Source organism: Amorphotheca resinae (genome assembly GCF_003019875.1).
Source record: "Amorphotheca resinae ATCC 22711 unplaced genomic scaffold M430scaffold_8, whole genome shotgun sequence".
NCBI lineage: Eukaryota > Fungi > Ascomycota > Leotiomycetes > Helotiales > Amorphothecaceae > Amorphotheca > Amorphotheca resinae.
The window spans coordinates 1,245,147-1,266,666 of NW_020194478.1; the positions used below are offsets into that span (position 1 = coordinate 1,245,147).

Genomic DNA, 21,520 nt, shown 5'->3' on the forward strand with positions numbered 1-21,520 from the left:
TCGAGGCGATGAGGAGGGAGAGGCCGATGAGGGCCATGGCGGTGTCTCGACGCGGGCGGAGGATGGGCGTCGAATGCGGTGTTCCTCTTTTGGTTTTCTCTCTTGTTATGCTCTGGACCTTGGGTATCAAAGCCGATGGTGTCTGATGATTAGTTAATAATATTCCGAGGGGGGTCCATAGGTTGTAGGGGACTGGCAACTTAATTATTGAGAAACACGATCCACCAGCCCCCTACCGACCTACCGACCTATCGACAGTAGTAGACAGTAAACAAAGCGGTCAAGACCCGCCGTGCCTCGTGAAGTTGAAAGTTAAAGTTGAAGTGCTTTGTGCTGTGAGAACCAAATCAGATCCCCCTTCCATGTTCCCGTATCTGTGCAGACGGGCTTTGCGTGTTTGCGTTGGAGAATGAGAGCCGCTTCTGCTGTTGTCGGCGCGCAGTCCCATCCACCTCCAAGGCTCCTCGACAACAACACTCTCCACCCGACGGTTCAGGACCCAGACTCCAATGCCAACTCGTCCGCTCGCCCACGTTCCCCAAGACCTCCTCCTCTACGTCTTCCGCCCCCTCCACGCTCTCCTCGCCTTCAACTCCCTTCACGCTCTCCACGACCGCCCCTGTACCCTCGAGACCACAATGCAATGAGCCGCTTGCCGCACAAGGCTCTACTGACCGCAAGAAGTGGAAATGCCACCATGCCTCCCCACGACAAGCAGAATGGCTCTCGCCCCCTGATGCCCACCCTCAGTGCCGCGGCAAAGATAGCCAGCGGCACCTCTTTGACTCCACGAGTTGCTGGCTCAGTTCCCGCGGGAGGTTCGACCCCATCAGCACGACGGACTACACGCACCGAGCATGATGCACAGGCGGGATCATCCAGGGAAGACCTCTCGACTCCGGTTTCCGCCTTTCTATGCAACAACATTACCCCCAGATCAGGATCGCGAAAGATTCGAGTCGATAGCGCGAATTCCACCCCATCAGGGACTCCAACTGGAACTTCTGCTACCGTTGCAAGTGAACTATTTCGAGTTACCCACGATCCCTCAGCACACGGGCCCGGGCTTGGAAGTGGCGGGAATGACAGAGACATGGCAATAAAGCGTCAGACGGTCACCTTCAGTACTTCGGTATCAGAAGCAGGCCATTTGAAAAGCCCAGGGCTACCAGGTTCTGCGGATTCCAAGTTCTTCTTTGCAAGTGATGCGAAGTCCGTTCAAAACTCGAAGCCACCGCCCCAGGCCAAAAGCTCACCAACCTTCTTCTATGCCAATGGCGAGTCAATCCCTCCTCCGCAGAGGTCAGGCTCATCCGCTCCGGCATCCACTGTGGGTGAGGAACGATCCCAACCCCGGTTCTTTCATGCCAATGGTGCTCCGGATCTCCAGGCCTCTCCACAACTTACTCAACCAAGACTGGGCTCTACTATATCGACGTCCTCCCGTATGGCTCCTAAACGCTTATCTGGCTCTGGCACAGCTTTACCACCGCGACCTGCATCCCCATCAAAATTCAATCAGTCTACATCCTCTACTTCGTCACAAAGAGGTGCTCTTTCTATGCCCTCTCCGATGTTATCTCGACCACAATCGGGGGGACGAGGACATTCCACAAATAGCATAACTGCACCACGAAAAAAGAGCTTTGATGGTTCATCAACAGCTGGCAGCCATACTCGATCAACCAGTATAAGCTCAGTGGACTCGAAAACAACATCTAGGGGAGTTTCCAGTGATTCCTTTGAGGAACAACCCCCTACTACACCATTGAATATTGTCACAACCCCTGGTCGTCCCTCGTCACCCAATGAAATTCCAGAGGAAGTCGAACCGGCTGCTGAAGACATCCCGTCTGGACTTCAGAGTCCCATCAAGGCTGGGGGCTCAATAGAGCAAATGAATGAGCTTGCCGCTAAGGCACGACGAGAAAGGAAAGTATTAGACCTTGAGATTACCAATTCCTCTCTGGCTGCTATAAATCGGACTCTTGAACGAGAAATGCGAAAGCAGACCGCCGAGCTGCGTCGCTATAGAAGGTTGTCTCGTTCCGGTCGCCTCTCCCTCGCTACTACAACCTCAGTCCGCACATCGACTGCTAGTCTCAAGAGTATAGACGACATACGCAACACACCGCTCTCCGATATGAGCGAGGAAGAACTCGAAGACGAGTCAGAACCTGAATTGTCGGAAGAAGACTCCTTGGACGATGGCACATTAAGCCCTGATGCCCTGGCAGCAAGCGATTTACTGCACAGAAAGAAGGATGAGAAGAGATTAGAGCTTGATCTATCGAAGCACCAGCAGCTGCTCATTGATAGCCAGAAGTTGAATGAGAGTCTGAAGCGGTGCTTGGGCTGGACAGAAGAATTGATTAACGAAGGGAAGAAGGCACTCGAGTACAATGTCAAAGCTTCTGACATTGAACTTGGTGGGAGAGTCCTCATCTCAGACGATGTCGAGGACGGGCTTCCGGTTCATACAACACTGAACCCGATCGATATCGATACAAAAATGTTACAGGAGGCAATGAGCCTGGCTGCTGATGAAACGAATGTTTGGAGGGGTGAAAGGAAGGATGATAGGGACAGTGGGATAGTCCTGGATGGGTCTCAGAGGGAACCCTTTTCGCTCGAGCCTCCACCAAAATCACGACCTTAATATTATTTTCACCAGAGAGAGAGGACAGCGGGATAGGGGGAGGACGAGGCCAACACGATCTCGGTCGATCGATCGCCACTCACATGTTACACAACACGTCGTTTCCTTGAGTCTACGGAGCACAGTCGGGTATGGGAATTGCTGGACGAACAGGCCCTTCTGGCCGGATCTCTTTTTTTGATTCTATTTCATGGGACGGCGTCCGGGAAAGGAAAGCGGGATAGAGCCAAACGCTCTCATCATCATCATCGTCATCATCGTCAATTTTTTCTGTCTTATTTTTTTTTCGTGTTCTGACTCTCTGCGCGCATCGCCCACACCGGATTTTCATTCTCATTTGTTTGTACTATTCTACGATACCCCTAGTGAACTATATAACCCCGGCGTCTCGCAATCGTTGCGCTGATAAAGCATGGATGGATGGATGGATGGATGGAGTGAGAGGGAAGGAGTGCATAGGAAATCAGTCAGTACCTTAGACGGGATGGATGGATCGCGCGGGCAAAAAGATAAAAGAGAGAAGGGAAATTTGAGAGTAGAACTTAGGGACGATTTATTGGAATGGAATAATGGGACTGCAAAGCACCATACCTACCTACATTACAATAATAATACAATACAATCGCCGCCACAATTCCGCAGCAGCGAGATAGCCGCGACCCCCCAAAAATTCAAGAGAATGAACGAACGTGCTGTTAGGTCACGCAGATGATGTTGATGATGATACTGATGATTAAAAAGGTGAACCGTGCCATTTCATTTTTCTTTTCTTAATTACCTCGTCTCTCTCTCTCTCTCTTTCTCCTCACTACATGAATGAAGAGACTACATACAAGTGGGAAAAACTCGGATCTATCCCTGTTCCTATTTTCATATTCCTATGATATGCTCGTTTGAGACATGAGTAGTAGGATCGGAGTAGGGAGGGGGAACGAAACAAGTGTCGTATGCAAAACGCTCAAGAGAACCCAACGAGATCACGACCAGCCAGCGAACCCCGCCGAAGAAGAAAAAGAAGAAGAGGAAGAAGTAGAAGCCAAACCCCATATATATCCATCAAAGAATCTATCTGGCTAAGCACGAGGTACATTAGGAGCATCGGCCGCGACATCATGGTGGTTATGCTTGCTGTCGCCCTTCTTGGGCTTGTCCTTCTTCTTTTCCTTCTTGGCGGCTGCTTCAGCGACCAGTTGTTCGAATGCCATGTAATCGCCTTCTTCCTCTGGATTTCGTTGGGCCTGGGAATTTTTTTTTGCTTGTTAGTGCGATTGCCTTCTTTCGATGTGCGGGGAAAGGGAGGTTTATGTATGTACGTACCTTTGAGAAGATCTCTCCGCAGATGATCAGGGCTTGAGCGCGCTCCAGCCTCTTGGACATGGGGATCTTCTTGTCGTGCAGCACCTCGTCGCAGACATCACGTAGCACACCTTGGATCTCGAATTTGCTGCCGCGCCATGCGGCTGTGAGGATCTTGCCTGTGACACGACGCTCATACTCGATCTTCTTCTCATCTGTCCAGTCTTCACCCCCTTTCTCCTCCATCTTGGCCATTTCCTCCATCGTCATCTGCGCATCGATGGCGCTGGAGATGGTGTTCCACGTCTCCTTAGCAATGGTTCCCTTGTCCTTCAATCTCGAGAAGAAGCCTCCAATCCCCAGAAACTTTTGAGACTTTAACAAGCCGCTGGCCTTTTGCATATAGGTTTGACCGATTGCGTGAAGAATATCCAGACCAAATGACTCCATCTTTAAGTTCTCTACCTCAAGCCGAGTCTTCTCTTGGAATGCCTTTGTGACGTCGGGTCCCTTGTCAGTTTCTGTCCATACACTGATTCTATCGATCAACTTCTTCGCCAGGGTTTCGACTCGTTCTTGACGTACGCGCGCCCGCTCTCTCTCGTATGCAGCAAGCTCCTCACGTTGCGCTTTCGTCAATCCGCCCTTCTTCTTCTCCCTCTTCCGCAGCTCCTTTTCCTCCTCCGTCAACCCAGCAGCACTCATCTGCACATCCTCTTCTGACCTGTCCATAATAGCCTGTCTGATTGGTATGCCGCCTGGTCTCCTTGGTGTCGAAGTACCGGACGCTGAAGCACTGCCCGCAGCAGCAGTGGAGGCTCCATGCGAATCTGTAGCGTCTGCAACAGATGCCGCCGGGGGGTGGCCACCTGCCTCAGCCTGTCTCGCCTTCTCAGCAGCCAGGCTTTCCTCCTTTGCGGCTGCCTCCCCAGGGTATTCCTCTCCCTCGACATCCTGTGTGGTTATATCCATCGTCTTCGTCAGATCCTTCATGAGCGAGATCTCCCCGATCAGGTCCACGAAAGCGTCGCCGCCAAAGATGGTCCCGAAAAACTCGGCCGGGTCAGCGAAGCCCTCGGCGGGCTGAGCCTGGTCCTTCCCATACTTGTCGTATTGCTTTCGTAACTCGGTATTGCTCAGGATCTGGTAGGCTTCTCCAATAGCTTGGAATCTCTCGTGCGCGGTGTCGTCGCCGGGGTTTTTGTCTGCGAAGGTTAGGGGATGAGTCTTTCAGAGAGGGCGCCAAAACAAAGGGTCGTAACCGTACCTGGGTGGGTGATGATGGCTAGTTTGCGATACGCCTTCTTGATTTCTAGTTCGGTGGCATCTGTCCTGACCCCTAGGACATCGTAATAGGTGGTATCGGCGACCATGGTGATGGGTTCCGCAGAAGAGTAGGCTTGCGGCTGTCAAGACTTCTGCGCATCAAAAGAAAGAAATATGTGACGTGCCGCGCGGATTTAGTTCGGGCGGTAAGGCTGAGGTTGAAGGAGTTGCGAACCGAGAGCGAGGCTAATTTTCTGGCTTTCGCTTTGGCCAAGGATAAGGCATTTCAAATGGACTCTACTCTGTTCAGACAGCATGTATAGGATTATGTATTCAAGGCGCCGAGCTGATTGTCTTTTAAAGGTGGTCTTCCTTTCAGTTCCGAGTTAGCTACATCTTGGTGCACTTTGCCACCAAAGCCGCGCCACCAAAATCATTCCGAAGTCAGCATTTGTGGTCACGGATAAATAAGTCATTTATATCTCGAATTTGCTAAGACAAGTTGCGCAGGCCTTGGGTCTAGATTCTAAACACCCAACCAGCCTTCGATAATAGGGGAATCTCAAATCTATTGCACACCAGCGGCAGCCATTCTCTTGAAGCAGGCCGTGTAAGCCTCGTGAATCTCCGGAACCTCATAGTTATACTCCTTGAGCTTCTTGATAAGCTTGGTGGTATCCAGCTTGCAGTTGCTTCGCCCAGCCTTGATAACCTTCGATTGTTCCTCCAGAGTGAAGTTCTTCCAGGTGAAGTCGGGTCGAACGTATTGCTTGAAGAGGCTGAGGACCTCGTTGTGGGAGATTGCACCTGGGTTGGTGAAGTTGTAGATACCGGTGTCCTTGTGCTCGGCCATAAGGATGGCGGCAGGGAGCAGATCATGGAGAATGGTGTTGGAGTTGGGAATGTCGACGACACGCTCGTACTTGGAGATCTTGGTGACGAAGTTACGGGGGTGGAGGTCGTCGCTGACGGGCATACGAAGTCGGAGGATGAGGCAGTTGGTGTAGTACTTCATGATCTACCGCAATGTTAGTTCTCGCGACGTCCATAACTTCAAGCGCATCACCTACCTCCTCGACGTGTGCCTTTGTTTCCGAGTAGAATGAGCCGGCGAAGTTGGCCTTGTCGGTCTCGAGGTATCCAGGGCCGCCAATTGGGTGCTTGTCATCGTAGGTATAGATGCAGCCCGTGGCGAAGACGGTGATGTGAATACCCTTCAAGAAGCACGCATCGGCCAGGTTCAGGGTGCCAATGACATTGTTTCTGATGGTCTCCTCCTTGTGATCCTCACACCAGTCGACATTTGGTCGCCCAGTCGACCCAGCAGCGTTCAGAACGTGTGTGGGCTTCACCCTCTCCAGCTCAGCGATGACAGCCTCTCTGTTCTGCATACGAACGGTGGTAGTGTGGACCTCCTTGCCTGGCGACGTATTAGCTCGGGAGCTCACCCTCGGGGCATTTGACAGTTCGCACCTTGGCTCTCGAGGAGCGCCTTCAAGTGGCCGGCTACCCAGCCCTCTCCACCCCAGATGAGAAAGACAGGCTTTGTCGCAGCCATTTTGCTTGTTGTGATGATGGAAGATGGGATTGGAGGAGACGGAGTTGTGGTGGATGGCAAAGTCGGTGAGGGGCGGAGGTGGAGGGGGAGGGGAAACAGAGTGTTTATAAATAATACAGTACGGGACGAATTGAGACATCTATCGCGCACTACGGTATCAGGTAGCTGATCGTTGCAAGGGTAGCGTCCCCAGAGTCTCAAAGCAAGACTGATTTATGTTTATTTTTATATCTCACGTCAATCAAGAATCAAGATAGTCCTCCGTCGTGTTCTACTGTACACACCACGGCAATTGAAGTTGCGCTGTCACCGAGGACTATGATGGTGCAGTATCAAGTTGGTGCGTGCTATCCAGAGCGGTGAGGTGCACCTTGAGCAGCTTATGAGTCCAGACACTGCAGAAGTACTCTTGATTGTCTCCAGATGAGATCTATCGTACTAATAGAAGAGTATCTATCTTCCCTTGACCTCCTTACCTTACCTTGGCTATTGCTGGTCGAATATCGACTTCATCGACTCGTCTCAGGAACAGTACAGGATCAGGGGTAATCATGCCTCAGGCATTTAATGCTTACATCATTGAAGTATCACGTGACGCCACCTCGTATCCGGAAACGCGATACGCATTACGCACTACTGTAGCCAAGAGTCAAGACCCGTCCTTCGTATCCCGTATCCTCGAAAACAGAACAGCTCTCGACATCGACATTCGTTACAGACCTCAACATACGCGCCTTTCCTCACCTCAGCTCGCCCTGCCCATCCACGGCCTATCCTCAATTGCCCTGTCCAATGCCCCGATGAACTGTCCTGTGTCGCTCAACCGTCTGTCTATATTGTCACATCGCTCCTTAACCACCTGTCCTCCCTCCTTCCTCTCATCCTCGTAAGCCATTGAAGCCCTTGAAGCCCTTGAAGCCCGTGAAGGACTCCAGCTGTGTCTCTTACCCAGCATTCTGTCTCTATCTATCCTTCTGCCGGGACAGGGAAAGAGGATACGTTACCTACCTACCTGCCTTACCTTACTTGAGTTGCGGACAACGTCACATGATCAACGATCCCCCAAGTGCCAATGCCTTCAAAGCCTGAAGAGAATGGCACTCCTCTCCTGGATGTCGAACCTCGAGATGTCGAGCGTGGCCGGTTTGAGGATGATGTCGCCTTACATCCTCCGCCTCCGAAGCCCATCACCGGTGCCGGGAGGAAATTCCTCATCTGGACGGCCATCAACATGTCGGCAACAATTGGCATAGTGTTTACCAATAAAGCCATCTTCAACGACCCTGCATTCAAGATGATGCAGACGTCTTTTGCCTCCTTCCATTTTGTGTGTACAGGCTTGACCTTGTACATCGTGTCACGCAAGAGTATAGGGGCCTTTGTTCCGAAACGCGCTGGCTTGGTGGAAATGCTTCCTGTGAGTCGAGAGATATCACATGTTCAGCTTCTATTTTCCGGGAAATATTGCTGACTTCAGTCACAGCTCGCTTTCGCAATGTGCCTGAACGTTGTTCTCCCTAATCTCTCGCTGGCCTTCTCAACCGTCATGTTCTATCAACTGTGTCGCGTTCTCCTCACGCCTCTGACGGCCATCATCAACTATGTCTTCTATGCGGCCACCATCCCCCGGAACGCCGCCCTGGTACTTATCCCCGTCTGCTTGGGTGTTGGTATCACTACCTTTTATGACACGAAGCCCTCCGCCGATCAAAATGTCCAAACCACCAGCATTCTTGGGGTGATATTTGCCTTGTCCGGTGTCTGCGCGTCCTCGGTCTACACGGTCCTGATTGGCGCTTACCACAAGAAACTCCAAATGTCGTCCTCCCAGCTTCTTCTGAACCAGGCCCCCATTTCCAGCGTCATGCTCCTATTTGCCATCCCGTTCGTGGATCGCATCCCGGTCATCGGCGACGTTCCGATGTATCGATGGTTAATGATATTGATGAGTGGAGGGTTCGCCTCCCTGATCAATATCTCCCAATTCTTCATTGTGAATAGTTCGGGTCCGGTCAGCAGTACGGTTGTGGGGCATCTGAAGACAGTCTCTATTGTGAGCATTGGGTGGGCATTCAGTGGGAGATCGGTAACGGACAAAAGTCTTTTGGGTATTTTTATGACGGTTGGGGGGATCATCGGGTAGGTACTCTGCTTGTCACTGGGGGAACATGGCTGACAATCGCAGGTATTCATATTTCATGCTGAAGAATCAGAAGAGGTGAAAGAGCTTGGCGACGACTTCTCTCAATGTCTTAATATCTCTTGGGTACTACGCGTTTTCTAGTCGGAAAACCGAGCTCCGATTTCCTTTCCCATTTACGCTCATGTCTTGTCCCTCCTGGTAGATCGGATTCATACAACATATATGTCCCCTCGGCCGGCGAGGGTTAAGTGACCTCTCTGGTCCCTTCATCTCTTGATTTATGCGACCCAAAAATTTCCATTGCTCGGCGTTATCTGGCTACGCTCTCTTGTAATATTAGGACTGTTCATGTAGATAGATTTTCGCCGCTCAGCGTTGGGAGAGTTGGCTATATAATGTAGCGCCCCCAAGCGCCAAAATGATACCCAAAGAATCCTTAACCGTCAGGAGCCGCCCTTCACTGATCCAACCATATGTGAGAATGATAATTGTTTTGACGCTGTGAGCACTGTAAGCTACGGTCTACTTCATCCCCATGATTATACACTCGACTACTTACTTTGACGCGACGTTAAATGTGAGAGCGCTCATCCTTCCAATGATAAGAAATTGTGACAAGTTCTGCAGATTTTCAGGCACGGTTCACATACACCAGAAACGGAGACTTACAAGCGAAGCAGCCGCGAGGCCCGAGAGAAACAAAGCGACCATTGTATCCCTAGGGATCTTCTCCAGATTCGGCACGGTATCAAAAAAAGGAGCGACGAATGCTAGCAGCAGCACAGATATCGGGGCCTGATTCAAAAGCAACTGCGGGCTGGAAACCGCAAAGTCCTTCATCTTCTTCCCGATCCAGACTTGGTAGAAGGCCGTCACTGTGAAGGCCACCACTGCTATGAAAGCCCCGAGAGAGGTCGTGCCGGCTGCCCCAGTGTTCGTGAGGGCTACACCCACGCACACGCTGGCTAGCGCTCCGACCGTAAGGCCCGAGATGGTTTTCCCCATCAGGAGGTACTGAAGTAATACGACGCAGGGAGTGGTCATGATCTTGGCCAATCTAGTGTACTGTCAGCTCTACCTAGCTGCTGAGAAGCGGGTATTCGGACGGGCGTACTGGTAAAATCCGACAGTATTATATGCCAAGCTCAGGTTTCCCAGAATCAGAAAGCCGGCGAAGAAGCTGCACAACGGTATCATTTGTAAGAAGGGAAGGCGGACGGCGACGAAAAGGTTGAACGGGGAACGGCTTGCTATCCAAAGAACGATTGCTGTGCATGTAAAATGCCACATGGCGAAGGATATTTGCATGTTCGTTAACTGGGGGTCGCGGAAGATCCTGAATATCCACAATAGAGTCAGTAATTGATATTATAAACAGTCAATTGGGCTATCACGCATAGCCATCCTGGAACGTGACGAACGTACCATTTATTTAAAAAGACAAGAACCACAGTACTGGTAATGTTTAACAAGATGCAAGCCCCGTCAAGGATCTGTTTCTGCAGCCTCCTGCCTTTTGCAAGCCCTCCAACACTACCCAGCTTTGTGTTCACCGTGTCTGCTAGGTCCTCGCCCATCTCGATATCCTCTTCTAGTGGTTCGAGGGAAGCCATTGTCAACGGCGAGACTGGTCAAAAGGGAGACCTCGGTGGACGTCGAGGCTGAAAGGAATCAGGGCGCCGTCCGCATTGAAGCGAATCGTATGAATTTTGGGTAAAAGAAAGGAATGTGATATAAAAGAGAAGCACGCCGCCTGCTACCTCATTGTCTGGAGAGTACCTGCGGTGTTGTAGAAGCGTGGCAGGTCCCACGTAGGAAGACCAGCTCGCTCTGGTCAATCCGAGAGCCAAGCTGTAAGCCGCAACGAGGCTGTGAGGCGAGAAATTGCCTGATTCAGCGAATCTGAACGCGGGATCAATATGATTGGTTCAGACGTGATTGGTTCGCATCTTGCAGTTCGCAGGATCCAGGGGTCGTGAAATGGCTGCGCCGTGAAAAAGCGGTGGCCCGGTGGGCCAATTCCACCGACATACCGTTGTTACGCAATTATAACGCGCGGAGATCAATATATCTACCTTTCGTGTGGAATACCTGGTTTTGACAGAGTGCCTTACTCCGCGTACCCAGCGACGTATTCCACATACTAAAGATCCCGAACGCCTTTCTCAATTCTCTACGCCTGATACCCCTCCATATCGCTTCGTGTTGCCTCCTGTCTGTGGAATTGCGCGCTGCTTACTCCTTTCCACCGAGGCCACGAATCTACGAACGAGTCCTCCAAGGAGTTGCAATCTCGCAACCAACCTGCTCACGATGGGTCTCCTTTCGCAACTTTTGTATTATTCCTTCCATCCTAATCAATTGAGATCTATATTGCAATGGTAAGCTTCAAGCGCTCATCGTGTCGCACGTTATATGCTAATTTTTCTACAGGAAGTTATGGCACGAGCCAGTCCACACACGCGACCCAGCCAAGGAGTCAGCGACTCTGAAGGAGTGCTTCAAGTACCTTAATATGACCAGTCGAAGTTTCAGTGCGGTTATTCAAGAACTGAATCCCGAATTACTCGTCCCTGTTGCGCTCTTCTACCTGATCCTGCGAGGTTTGGATACGATTGAAGACGACATGACGATTCCCCTGGAGAAGAAGGAGCCGTTGTTACGGGATTTCTATAACATAATTGAGAAGGATGGTTGGACTTTTAACGGCAATGGGCCGAATGAGAAGGACCGGGATTTACTGGTACATTTCGATGCTATCATCACCGAGTTCAAATTGGTCAAGCCTGCCTACCAGGCGATCATTAAGGATATCACCAAGAAGATGGGAGACGGCATGGCTGACTATGCGAACAACGCGGAGCACAACATCAATGGTGTCAACACCGTCGAGGACTACGAGCTCTACTGCCATTATGTCGCTGGTCTGGTTGGGGATGGGTTGACGAGATTATTCGTGGAGGGTGGGTTTGCCAACCCCGCATTGCTCAAACGCCCTGAACTTGCAGAAGCGATGGGTCAATTCCTGCAGAAGACAAACATCATCCGTGATATCAAAGAGGATATTGATGACAAGAGACGTTTCTGGCCAAAGGAGATCTGGTCGAAACATGTCGACAAGTTTGAGGACCTGTTTGATCCTAAGAACTTGGATGCCGCCCTGGCCTGCAGCTCCGAGATGGTTCTCAACTCCCTTCGACATGCTGATGAATGTCTATTCTATATGGCGGGTATCAAGGATCAAAGTGTCTTCAATTTCGTCGCGATCCCGCAGTCAATGGCTATTGCCACTTTAGAGCTCGTCTTCCGAAATCCTAAGATCTTCGAGAGGAACGTTAAGATTACGAAAGGAGATGCTTGCGAGCTGATGACGCTGTCGACGCAAAATCTACGGTCTGTCTGTGAAGTCTTCCAGCGCTACGCCAGGAGGATACACAAGAAGAACACGCCTAAAGACCCCAACTTCCTCCAAATCAGCATGGCGTGTGCAAAGGTAATGAAGCAGTACCCTCTTGGAGAACGTGACTGACATGAACAGATCGAGCAATTCATCGAGTCCCTATACCCGACACAGGATCCAAAGGCTCTGTCCCTCATGCATGGTACAGGGGAGCCAGATGAAAGACAGAAGAAGGACAAGAAGGCCAAAGAAGAATCTGCGAGTGAGATATTCTATCTTCTTCTTGCTGTAGTGGGGACATTACTGGTGATTTCATCTCTGATGGTACGTATATCTCGTATATCTGATACCCATTAAGTGGGCGACTGGGCGTGCTAACATCAACAAGGTCGGAGCTGCATGGATTGCAGGAGCGAGATTCGACATTGCCATTAGCGAGCTGACTAACGGCAAATTTTTTCCTCCAACCGACCCAGCTTCAATCTCAGCCGTCGTCCGGCAACATGATCATGGAGAGTTGTAAACTTTCTTTCCTCGCCTTACCATACCATAATATTACCCGCCGTGGACGGCGGTCCTACTTTTTTACCAATAATGTCCATGTGGCTTCAAGCGATGTACTGTATTATAATTTCAAAACAGGGTATCAGCGATCAATGGAAGCAGCGCAGCCTGGAACCATGCGGTGTGAGTAGTGAAGCTTCCCATTCCATCTTTTTTCCTTTCTTTCTCGCCAGATTAGCACGGATGTCAAATTGCAATTCGGTCTTTTCAATGACTGTCGGTTGTGCCGAAGATGTGCTGAAATCAAAATCGCAATTTACTCCGTGATGGGGCGACTCCTACCATCCTTACTTTTCTGTGGAGGTTAGCGGGTGTCGGATTGCGAACATATACTACGGATGAGGATTCCTCACTGTCGAGGAAGCCGGTCAATTTTGTTTCCCGTATCACAAAATTCTGGATTACGTTTGATTCGGATATTATTCTCATTTTACAACTTGATTGCACGACACATCTGGATCCAGTCACCGGGCATCGAACGGCGCTCTTGTTCGATCCGCATCGGTCGACTAGGTCGATTGCGACATTGTTCTCGTCGGCATGTCTGCGAACTTGGGAGATGGGTAAGAACGAGGCCAAATGCAAGGTCCACGCCCTGATATTCAAAGCCTACATTAATTCTGAAACTCCTAATAACAGTGCATTCTTGTGCAATGCCAGACTTACTTGAAATCTTTTTTTATCCTCTGCTTATGTCTGCAAATATCGTTATACTCGAAATAATTCTCAAAAATATGTCTCACTGTGAGACAAGCTGGAAGTCGATAGCCTCGGGTATACTCTTCTAGTGGAGAGGCTCGGTTATACGGGTCATGGCACTGTCCGAACCGGAGACCCATGTACATCGGGTAGCTTTGTGGGCAGCCTTCCTGGTTCATTTGAAAGCGGCGACTTCGCATAGAAGGCGGGGATGAGAAGCGTGTTGAATACCTCGCTTCTTCCCGAAGCTGAGCTGTCCGGGATTGGCGTTGTGGGTTATGCTGAACAGACCGTTCGCTTCCCCACGCGAGAGGAAGGTGGGAGCGGGAGCAGATGGAGAGAAGATGATTCTATGGTGGATGTATTAACAGTTGAGAGTCAGGATACCATATTTCCCACATGTGGAATGAAGATTCGTGAGAAGCGGCGAACATCAAGGGATCACCTGTTGAACGCTATTGTAGCAAGTTTAGACATTAGAAACAACGAATAGCCTTTATCATTCCGCTTGGTATACAGCTACTGCACAATCAATCTCCCGTCCAATGCCGCCTTCTGAATCTCTTGCCCAGCTATCTGTATCTGTACGCCGCCGGGTCGTACTTCGCAATGACATACCACGCATCTTATCCAGACAATCAGCACCTGATACACCAAATCAACATCCCCCATGCAGCGAGTACTTACGTATGACCCCAGGAATCCAACCCAGGATGGAGAGACAGATGTTAATAAGGAAGTCGGCACTGCATCCAGTCTTAAGGAAGACAGCCAGAGGAGGCAGGAAGATGGCGACGATGTAGGCGAAGACGTCGGACTGGGTGTTAAGATGTCAATCAGCATAGGATTCGCAATTGGGGAACCAGCACGCCGACTCTCCCATGGCTGATGGGCAGACGGGGTAAGTAAAAGGAACAGAATCTACGCACAGCAGATGAAGCCGACATTGCTCCTTTTGTAGTATTTTCTCTTGGACTCAAAGACCAGTCGAAGGATCCTTAGGAGCCAGACTCTCTTGGGCAATCTGTAGAAGAGGCGTCGTCAAACGTCGAAATCTCTTTTTCGTTAATTCGTCACGAAGAGCAATTGTATATTTTGATTTTAGGTTTCTTTCGAATGAAGAGCTGAGGACTATGAGGGTTAGGTGTTAGTGGTATGATAATCAGACAATAATCAACAGAAGCGCGCGGCAGCAGCAGCAGGCGTACCTAAGCATCTAATAAATAACCAGTTGCCAAGGTTGTTGCCTCGTCGCTGACTCAGGATGACGTTATTCCCGTCCTACCTTATGCCCCAGTCCCCGCGGGGGTTTAGCGCGAGAAACCTTAAATATTTAGCGTCCTGAGGCTCTCGCCCCGGTCTTCGACGTCAAGTAATCAAATTTCAGAGGGCGATTCATTCCTCTCAAGGTTCAAGATTGAATGACCTTCACGTGTTGGGTTTGGGGAGTGGAGGGATAGGTAAGGTATTATGTGTAAGAGCTGGAGATTTGTGTCTAAGTGCTCACTGCTCACTTGTTCCATTGTAGTTTGAAGCGCGTTAGAAGTGTTGCGAATCTTGATACGGATGGCGAGTCCCGAATTGCATATTTCAATGGCTGCGTGATATTGCTCCATATTCCTGTTGCAGAAGATAGTTTGGGTCATGAACCTGAGCAAGGCGTGAGAGAGTCACGCACCCAGATTCGCAAGGCTGCCTTGACGCTTGGATCAGTGTTTTCTTTATAATACTTGGAATTCGGAAGCGTCAGTTTCCTGTTATGATTTCATACCTCTGGCGATCCCTGCTGGATTGCTTTCTATGTTCCGATAGGCTCGGGCAAGGATCCGATCTGTGTGCCCTCCCTTCTTGGGCAAGATAAGGACTCGAGCTGGCCTCCTTCCAAAGTTCCTTGGTCTTATCAGTTGTTGGAATTCCGCACTCAGTGAAATGCGGCGCATATTTTCTCCTGGGTAATACATGGGTCCTTTGCAATATTATTGTTTTTTTAGCTTTGCCTTATCATTTTGTTCCCTCAGGAAGCCTCGCTCGCCATCACCTCGGTTTTGGAATGAGGGTAATCTTCGAGCAGCAGCGCATAACGCTGTTCTTTGTAGGTAAGTTAGTTCTTCCTATATTCAGTATTTTGCTCAGATGTGAATAGTTCGATAGTTCTGGAATGGGAGAGACATTGATCAAAGTATCAATGAAAGAGGGAAAACAATGTACTGATTCCTAGTCTTAAGTTATCTGGCAGGAAAAACCATGTACATGAACAAATAATATCACCGCAAGCCATGGAAACCATATCAACTGTCAAGAAACGTCAGTAAGTTCCTTTATCTAATAATTCATCCGTCAAAGGCACTCACTACCACCATCCCAAACGTATCGATCCTAGTTCTGAGCTTATCTTTGAGTAGATCAAATACACTGATGAGCGGCATCTCCACCATCCATGAGAACCTTAATAACGCCTGTTAAGCAACTTCAGTAACCTCACTCTTCAACGGTCGACGTGTTATATGTACTCACCTCCAACCGTACTCCGAAATCCATGCATATTCAGAAGTTCAGCACAAGCTTCCCTTCAAATCCACCCACAGCACAAGAAATTCTCTGGTTCCATCCTACGCCATTACAAGCAGCATAGATGATGATCTCTTTCCTTTCTATGGATGAAACCATAATGGTGCATCACGTCCAAGTCCTCGGAAGCCTGGACAGAGCGAACGCTGACAGTCACTGACCCAGAAATTGATCAGCTCCCTCTTTGCGGGCGTCAAGCGATCCCCGTTGTCTTCACTATCAGGACCAAACAGAGCTGCACTTTCTTCCTTAACATCATCTGCCGCGTCATCTCTCCATGCTGCCATCACATCGGCTGAGCTGTTCAGTGCTCTGTCGGCCAACGGAGTGGGTCCTCGCTGTCTGGCAGGGGGAGGTCTAGCGGGGACCGCGCGGGCGGGAGTAGGGGTTGGTGTAGTGTTTCCGTTCATGTTTGCTTGTTGATGTTCTTGATGTTGTTGGCGTTGTTGGCAGTTGTTATTGTTTTCGAAAAGAATTAGAGAGAGTGCGAAGAAAGGATATCCGCTGTGACTTTATGAACGAAGGATAGGTACTAGAGGGGACATTCACAGATAAATGCTCAAGCGAGCAACCTTACAATAGAGTTCAGCGGCTATTTTTGACTCATGTCCAGTTGCAACTTCTCACTTTCATTGCTCGATTTAATGTTGAATATCATGATTCATAAATCAGTGCTCTGTCCCAATTACTGCAAAGGAATATCACTGCTCTGAATCTCATAAACTCCGCTTGAGCCACAATCATATGCGCATCCGAGTCTTCCACTCCCATTCATTGACCACTCCCAAACTTCCAACTAAGTGCAAAACCTCAGCTCCTTATCCCGGCCCTCTCAACATCTTCGCTTCCTCTTCGGCAACCGCAGGCGGCGGGCAACTAGGACAATCACAGTAGAAGCCGTACGCCCAAGGCAGATTCGCCGGGTAAGGACCATAACTAATAGTAATCTCCTGGCCTTCCTTGATATCAAAAAGCGCCGTGATCTTGATTGTCTTCTCCTTCCTATTCACCGTATACGTGCACGTAGAATGAGGGTGGCACGCGTGATTGAACCGGGAAGATTTGAGGAAGATAGCGCCTTCGCAACCCTTGAACTCAAACCTGATAAGAGAAAAGACTCGTTAGTCAACATGAAGAAAGCAAGCATCTTTTGATAATTCAATCTTACCGGTTGGTCTTGAAAATCGATAGGATTTTGTGCCCGCCTACTCCCTTGAACTCGTGCAAGCCCAAATATTCCCGTCGCTGGTCTGGTGAGAGCTGCTCGTATAGGTAGAATACTTCCATCGAGGTGCCGGTGAATAATGCTTGCTCTCTGTGTATCACAGTTCCGCAGGGAATCTCTCTGGTGGCGAAAGCTCCAAGTCCGCCTTTTGGGGAGGGCCGAACCTCGAAATATTCGGTTGTGAAGAGTGGCTTGACTGGCAGTATCGGTGGAGGAGAGAGCCCGGCAGGTGGAACCGCTGCGGAGATAGAAGCAATGTAGGCTTCCCGGGGTGAGAGCTGTGGAGTCTGCTCCCCTTGGGGTTTGCAGTCACCACTCAAACCGCGAGATTTGGGAGTTGTGCTGCTGTCTCTAGGGTCCACCTTCTGAGACTAGAATACAAAGTTAGAATATCATCCTATAGGTAGGTATTCAATAGAGGGTCTGAGGAAGCTCACATTCCATGTCCAGGTCCAACCCGCTGACCACTTGGTGAAGTCGTCAGCCACAAAGGCTCCATAGTCAACAACCTCGGTTTGAGGAGCCATGAAGTCTGCAAACATATGAGCCTTTGAGGAAAGATGAGATGGGAGTGTAGTGCTTTATCGCCTTCGGTTGTGAGGTGGAGAAGAGGCGATTGGTTGCAAGGAAGGATCAATTGTGTAGAGGGTAGGGTGGTGCTAGGTCACACAAGGTGAAGGTGTTTGTAGATCTAGACTTGTTTGTAGGGAAGAAGAGAGAATATGTAGTTTGGAGATCTTCTTCTGAGGGTGAATGCTGTAGTCCTTGATAACGGAGTTGAACTGAAAGATTGCAAGAGGCATGGTTACCGGCAGTTTAACTAATTATATCTCATAGGATTGTTAGTCTCGGAGTTTCCCTCAAACAAAACAAAGAAAGACACGACAGTAAACTGCAGTGAATATAACTTGGAGGAACAAAGACAACCACCCCTTGTCGCCAGCTGTGAAATCCGGTTTCGTCTAGACAGTGACGAATCGACAATCAAGGCGATAGAGAGAGGAACTGTAACAGAAACAGTGATTCATTGAAAAATGACAGCGGCCGTAACAATAACCGCGATGGTCTAGAGAATGACAACGGCAGAGGAGCGATCAAGACGAAAAGAATGAAATGCATACCGAACAGTATAGACGAAGAGTAGCCACAGGAATCTAAGAATCTCAGCGCCTTCGGGGGACGCCAGATAGATTGGCATGTGTGCATAGTCGGCCTTTCTTAAAGTGTGCTCGTGTGTGATGGAGATATAAGAGAATCTCTGACTGTGAGGAGCTCTTAAATATAGAATACGCGAGCGTCACTCGCAAAAAAGAGTGTTTTTGAGCTATTCACCATTTGTAGTTGCGAATTTTGAAAATAGACCTACAAACATCAACAAAGATACAAACAGTTCCTCTGGCCCTGTCATAGGACCCTCATTCCAGAGTTTGCTCAACCGGTGCTTGACAGAATTGGACAATGAGTCCCCTTGCCTGCTCAGCAAGCTGCGCCCATTGCATAATACAGGTTGTCCAATCTGGTATGTTCAGGATTTGAAAGCGCGAAAGCGTTTCTATGTGTTTAGTAAGTGCATCGCGTCTTTCAACCCAGCCCTCCAAGACACTGCAATCTAAAGCACAGATCATGATTTCTGCACAGCATCTGGCAAATATCGAACTGCCATCATCAGCCAGAAGTCGAGTACAGATTTGCCTGCTCATCTGAGGGGTGTCGCGAGCTGTCTCCAGTTCAGCAAACTCATCAAAGTCTGCCACATTATCAATCCCATGTTTTGGAGACCACAGCTTCATTCGACATAGCTCAAGGGCAAGCAGATCCTTATCCAGAGCTGCCGTGTATTCATTCTCTTCATCTATCAGTCTGCGCAATTTGCAGACGAAGTCTCTCGTCCCCCTATTCCAAATAAGAAGATTTCTCCTCCTGTCTGTGTAGGTCGAGCCCTCGATTTCTTCTGAGGCTATGATTGAAACAATCATGGCTTCGTGATACTTCCCTGCTTCTGAGATTAGAGCCGCCAATGATGCGAGTAGTTCAGCCTTTTCTTCCTTGTTTGCCGGCACCTGCGTTATCTGCTTGATAATTTCTTTCACACTGACCTCTTGGAAAGTAGTACTTGTCCAGAAAGCATCTTCCTCTCGTAAGCTCCGCAGGAATGCTTGCCCGAAGTCCCTCCCAATTCTCTGATATGGTGTCATTTGCAACAATCTTTCAAGCTCTGATACGTGGCCTCTGAAAGTTTCAGACCTCGTTTCAAATGGTAAACATCCTGCTACTCTGTCGCTGCTGGCCTGTTTCCAAGCGAACCTCTGTCTTTTGTGATCGAAGTCAACTTGGTAGTCCACTCTACAGCCTTCCCGTAAAGATCGATAATGAAGGAAGCCGTAACCAAATGTCCTTACAACTATGTTCCAAAACTCCTCCTGCTGTTGATCCTGGTAGAAAGTCACCGGCACAGGATACCTAATTTGGTAATCGAACGGCGCCGGACCGACCAGTGTTATTGTATGGGGAGACTTCGACTTTACATCTGTATAGCAAGGATATTTCGTTTCAAGCCAATAGGCAAGGGGCAGATATCCGGGCTCAGAAGTCATAGGGAAAGTCCTTCCACCGAAAACCTGAGAAATTAGCACCAAACAACTACGGTAGCGGGAAACACCCACAGAAACTTCAAAATCATATCCAATTTCTGATAATGGGGTGAGTTCAAAATAGTGCTCTTTCCTTTTCCATATGTTGAAGTCTAGGGGAATGGCAACGGCATGCATGACCTCATGAACTACCTAGTTCCACCAGTTATCTAGTTTTCAAGAAGAGGCAAATGCTGGCTCTTACAGTATTGGCTACTTCCCATTCTGAACAGTGTATCAGTCAGTGCTGCGTGAGAAATGATTGGAACTGCAGAAGCATTGCCATGCTTACCAAGTAGTAGGCGGTCAGCTGAAGTTAAATCGGATCTCATCAAAGATTCCAATCCGGAATATTCTATGAAAATAAAGATACGCCAGACAGGATTGCTCTCTTGGTCATACTTCTACACAACCTATTAGTTCCTCTTCGGGCTGACAACAGATCAAGGAAATGGGACGTGCGAAAGTCGATCTCAGGACTACCAACCATCTCATCATCATTTGTGACTGTGAAAGCGTACTCACCACCAACACTATCTTCAACTTCTGGGCCTCTTGGATCTTCATCAGATGACATAAAGCAGAATCTCAGATTCCACCTTGTACGAAGAGATTCAAAGATTTGATCACGAATAAGAGCAGTCATATCTGGATCCATTGAGGGTGCTGTATGATACGAAAACAACCCATCAGGACTTTTCCCAGGAGGGCATCGCTCTTGCGGAATAGGCCGCCGTTCCCCTCTTATGAGGGCGTCAAACTGTACGTTTTGTTAATAGCAACAACAATGGATTCCTCAGGGAAGCAGGTGCCATACCCATGGTAACGCATGCATCGAGACAAGGAATCGCGATGCCAGCTTCAGACATGGTTCTAGGACTCTCCAGACATCAGGATTGTCTGAGCTCCACAAGCCGTTCTCATTATGTAAGGGGTACAGGTAGTCTCTGGTGAAAGATGGTTGAGGGGGTTCGTTCTCCCATCGGTCTCGTGCCAGTAATGGATGGATACAGTTTTCTAAATTGCCTTTCTTCAATTCCCTGTCGCTAATCACATCGAGCTGGGCCAGTTCTCGTGTGGTAAATCCGCAGAGCTCCCGACGCTGGAAATCTTCCCTATCCCTAATACTCTGTTTCTCTGAGTCGGGAATCTGTCGGGGGAATAGATATTCGAGAGGCGTAAAGCCGCTCCGGTGGGTTCCATTTTTGGGCCCATATTTCCGCGCAAATACGGTGGGCGAAGGACTGGCCATAATGTCAGTATCGTGAGTTGTCAGGTAGAGCAGGGAGATCTCCATTACTTCCAAGCAGTCAACTAACCTATATACCAGAAATTGAATCGCCAGACCACTGTCGAAGATCTTTGTTCGATGTTTCCGCATGCGATATGTTGGACGCCAATTTCTTCTTTGTCTTTGGTGTTTCACATTTGCAGCTTCACTCAACTGGGCCGAAGGCGACACGATGCTTAAACGGTTAAATATTCCAATACAACGAAAGTAAATCAGAGAGA

The 21,520-nt window shown here is 49.2% G+C and overlaps 10 protein-coding genes across 10 annotated transcripts; 3 read left to right on the forward strand and 7 right to left on the reverse strand.

Annotated features, from left to right (window-relative positions):
- Positions 1-697: 697 nt before the first annotated feature.
- M430DRAFT_29166 (hypothetical protein) lies at positions 698-2,659 on the forward strand (the record flags this gene model as incomplete). The annotated part of the gene is made up of 1 exon (XM_024865851.1): positions 698-2,659. The coding sequence occupies one exon, from the start codon at positions 698-700 to the stop codon at positions 2,657-2,659; it is 1,962 nt and encodes a 653-aa protein (XP_024719768.1).
- Positions 2,660-3,400: 741 nt separating this feature from the next.
- M430DRAFT_142656 (hypothetical protein) lies at positions 3,401-5,470 on the reverse strand. The gene is made up of 3 exons (XM_024862774.1): positions 5,223-5,470; positions 3,977-5,160; positions 3,401-3,897 (listed from the first exon to the last, which is right to left on the reverse strand). The coding sequence occupies exons 1-3, from the start codon at positions 5,326-5,328 to the stop codon at positions 3,733-3,735; spliced, it is 1,455 nt and encodes a 484-aa protein (XP_024719769.1). The 5' UTR covers positions 5,329-5,470; the 3' UTR covers positions 3,401-3,732.
- A 319-nt stretch (positions 5,471-5,789) lies between these two features.
- Positions 5,790-6,847, reverse strand: M430DRAFT_142658 (hypothetical protein; the record flags this gene model as incomplete). The annotated part of the gene is made up of 3 exons (XM_024862775.1): positions 6,695-6,847; positions 6,292-6,641; positions 5,790-6,239 (listed from the first exon to the last, which is right to left on the reverse strand). The coding sequence occupies exons 1-3, from the start codon at positions 6,777-6,779 to the stop codon at positions 5,790-5,792; spliced, it is 885 nt and encodes a 294-aa protein (XP_024719770.1). The 5' UTR covers positions 6,780-6,847.
- A 1,004-nt stretch (positions 6,848-7,851) lies between these two features.
- Positions 7,852-9,001, forward strand: M430DRAFT_20477 (hypothetical protein; the record flags this gene model as incomplete). Its single annotated transcript, XM_024864306.1, has 3 exons — positions 7,852-8,196; positions 8,263-8,918; positions 8,965-9,001. The coding sequence occupies 3 exons, from the start codon at positions 7,852-7,854 to the stop codon at positions 8,999-9,001; spliced, it is 1,038 nt and encodes a 345-aa protein (XP_024719771.1).
- A 290-nt stretch (positions 9,002-9,291) lies between these two features.
- On the reverse strand, positions 9,292-10,535 carry M430DRAFT_20478 (hypothetical protein; the record flags this gene model as incomplete). The annotated part of the gene is made up of 5 exons (XM_024864307.1): positions 9,292-9,421; positions 9,482-9,543; positions 9,592-9,979; positions 10,037-10,258; positions 10,348-10,535. 5 exons carry the CDS (start codon positions 10,533-10,535, stop codon positions 9,292-9,294), a joined length of 990 nt encoding a protein of 329 aa, XP_024719772.1.
- A 576-nt stretch (positions 10,536-11,111) lies between these two features.
- M430DRAFT_123948 (hypothetical protein) lies at positions 11,112-13,089 on the forward strand. The gene is made up of 4 exons (XM_024861896.1): positions 11,112-11,303; positions 11,356-12,415; positions 12,461-12,646; positions 12,711-13,089. The coding sequence occupies exons 1-4, from the start codon at positions 11,236-11,238 to the stop codon at positions 12,843-12,845; spliced, it is 1,449 nt and encodes a 482-aa protein (XP_024719773.1). The 5' UTR covers positions 11,112-11,235; the 3' UTR covers positions 12,846-13,089.
- Positions 13,074-13,957, reverse strand: M430DRAFT_257752 (hypothetical protein). The gene is made up of 2 exons (XM_024865294.1): positions 13,553-13,957; positions 13,074-13,481 (listed from the first exon to the last, which is right to left on the reverse strand). Exons 1-2 carry the CDS (start codon positions 13,783-13,785, stop codon positions 13,130-13,132), a joined length of 585 nt encoding a protein of 194 aa, XP_024719774.1. The 5' UTR covers positions 13,786-13,957; the 3' UTR covers positions 13,074-13,129.
- A 26-nt stretch (positions 13,958-13,983) lies between these two features.
- Positions 13,984-14,763, reverse strand: M430DRAFT_123952 (hypothetical protein). Its single transcript, XM_024861897.1, has 3 exons — positions 14,515-14,763; positions 14,273-14,402; positions 13,984-14,210 (listed from the first exon to the last, which is right to left on the reverse strand). The coding sequence occupies exons 1-3, from the start codon at positions 14,530-14,532 to the stop codon at positions 14,158-14,160; spliced, it is 201 nt and encodes a 66-aa protein (XP_024719775.1). The 5' UTR covers positions 14,533-14,763; the 3' UTR covers positions 13,984-14,157.
- A 2,070-nt stretch (positions 14,764-16,833) lies between these two features.
- Positions 16,834-17,905, reverse strand: M430DRAFT_43430 (hypothetical protein; the record flags this gene model as incomplete). Its single annotated transcript, XM_024867618.1, has 3 exons — positions 16,834-17,254; positions 17,322-17,749; positions 17,816-17,905. The coding sequence occupies 3 exons, from the start codon at positions 17,903-17,905 to the stop codon at positions 16,972-16,974; spliced, it is 801 nt and encodes a 266-aa protein (XP_024719776.1). The 3' UTR covers positions 16,834-16,971.
- Positions 17,906-18,793: 888 nt separating this feature from the next.
- Positions 18,794-21,260, reverse strand: M430DRAFT_20482 (hypothetical protein; the record flags this gene model as incomplete). Its single annotated transcript, XM_024864308.1, has 6 exons — positions 18,794-19,996; positions 20,042-20,161; positions 20,214-20,233; positions 20,301-20,412; positions 20,496-20,768; positions 20,826-21,260. The coding sequence occupies 6 exons, from the start codon at positions 21,258-21,260 to the stop codon at positions 18,794-18,796; spliced, it is 2,163 nt and encodes a 720-aa protein (XP_024719777.1).
- Positions 21,261-21,520: the final 260 nt, after the last annotated feature.

What these genes read in the sequence shown, in the direction of transcription:
- M430DRAFT_142656 (XM_024862774.1), bottom strand. Translation starts at nt 5,328, where the DNA reads ATGGTCGCCGATACCACCTATTACGATGTCCTAGGGGTCAGGACAGAT. An exon ending in AGCCATCATCACCCACCCAG is followed by an intron (nt 5,161 to 5,222) that starts GTACGGTTACGA and finishes TAACCTTCGCAG; the next exon opens with ACAAAAACCCCGGCGACGAC. An exon ending in GCGGAGAGATCTTCTCAAAG is followed by an intron (nt 3,898 to 3,976) that starts GTACGTACATAC and finishes AAAAATTCCCAG; the next exon opens with GCCCAACGAAATCCAGAGGA.
- M430DRAFT_123948 (XM_024861896.1), top strand. Translation starts at nt 11,236, where the DNA reads ATGGGTCTCCTTTCGCAACTTTTGTATTATTCCTTCCATCCTAATCAA. An exon ending in TTGAGATCTATATTGCAATG is followed by an intron (nt 11,304 to 11,355) that starts GTAAGCTTCAAG and finishes ATTTTTCTACAG; the next exon opens with GAAGTTATGGCACGAGCCAG. An exon ending in TCAGCATGGCGTGTGCAAAG is followed by an intron (nt 12,416 to 12,460) that starts GTAATGAAGCAG and finishes TGACATGAACAG; the next exon opens with ATCGAGCAATTCATCGAGTC.
- M430DRAFT_257752 (XM_024865294.1), bottom strand. Translation starts at nt 13,785, where the DNA reads ATGCGAAGTCGCCGCTTTCAAATGAACCAGGAAGGCTGCCCACAAAGC. An exon ending in AGGATAAAAAAAGATTTCAA is followed by an intron (nt 13,482 to 13,552) that starts GTAAGTCTGGCA and finishes TTTGAATATCAG; the next exon opens with GGCGTGGACCTTGCATTTGG.
- M430DRAFT_123952 (XM_024861897.1), bottom strand. An exon ending in TTGGATTCCTGGGGTCATAC is followed by an intron (nt 14,211 to 14,272) that starts GTAAGTACTCGC and finishes TGTCTGGATAAG; the next exon opens with ATGCGTGGTATGTCATTGCG.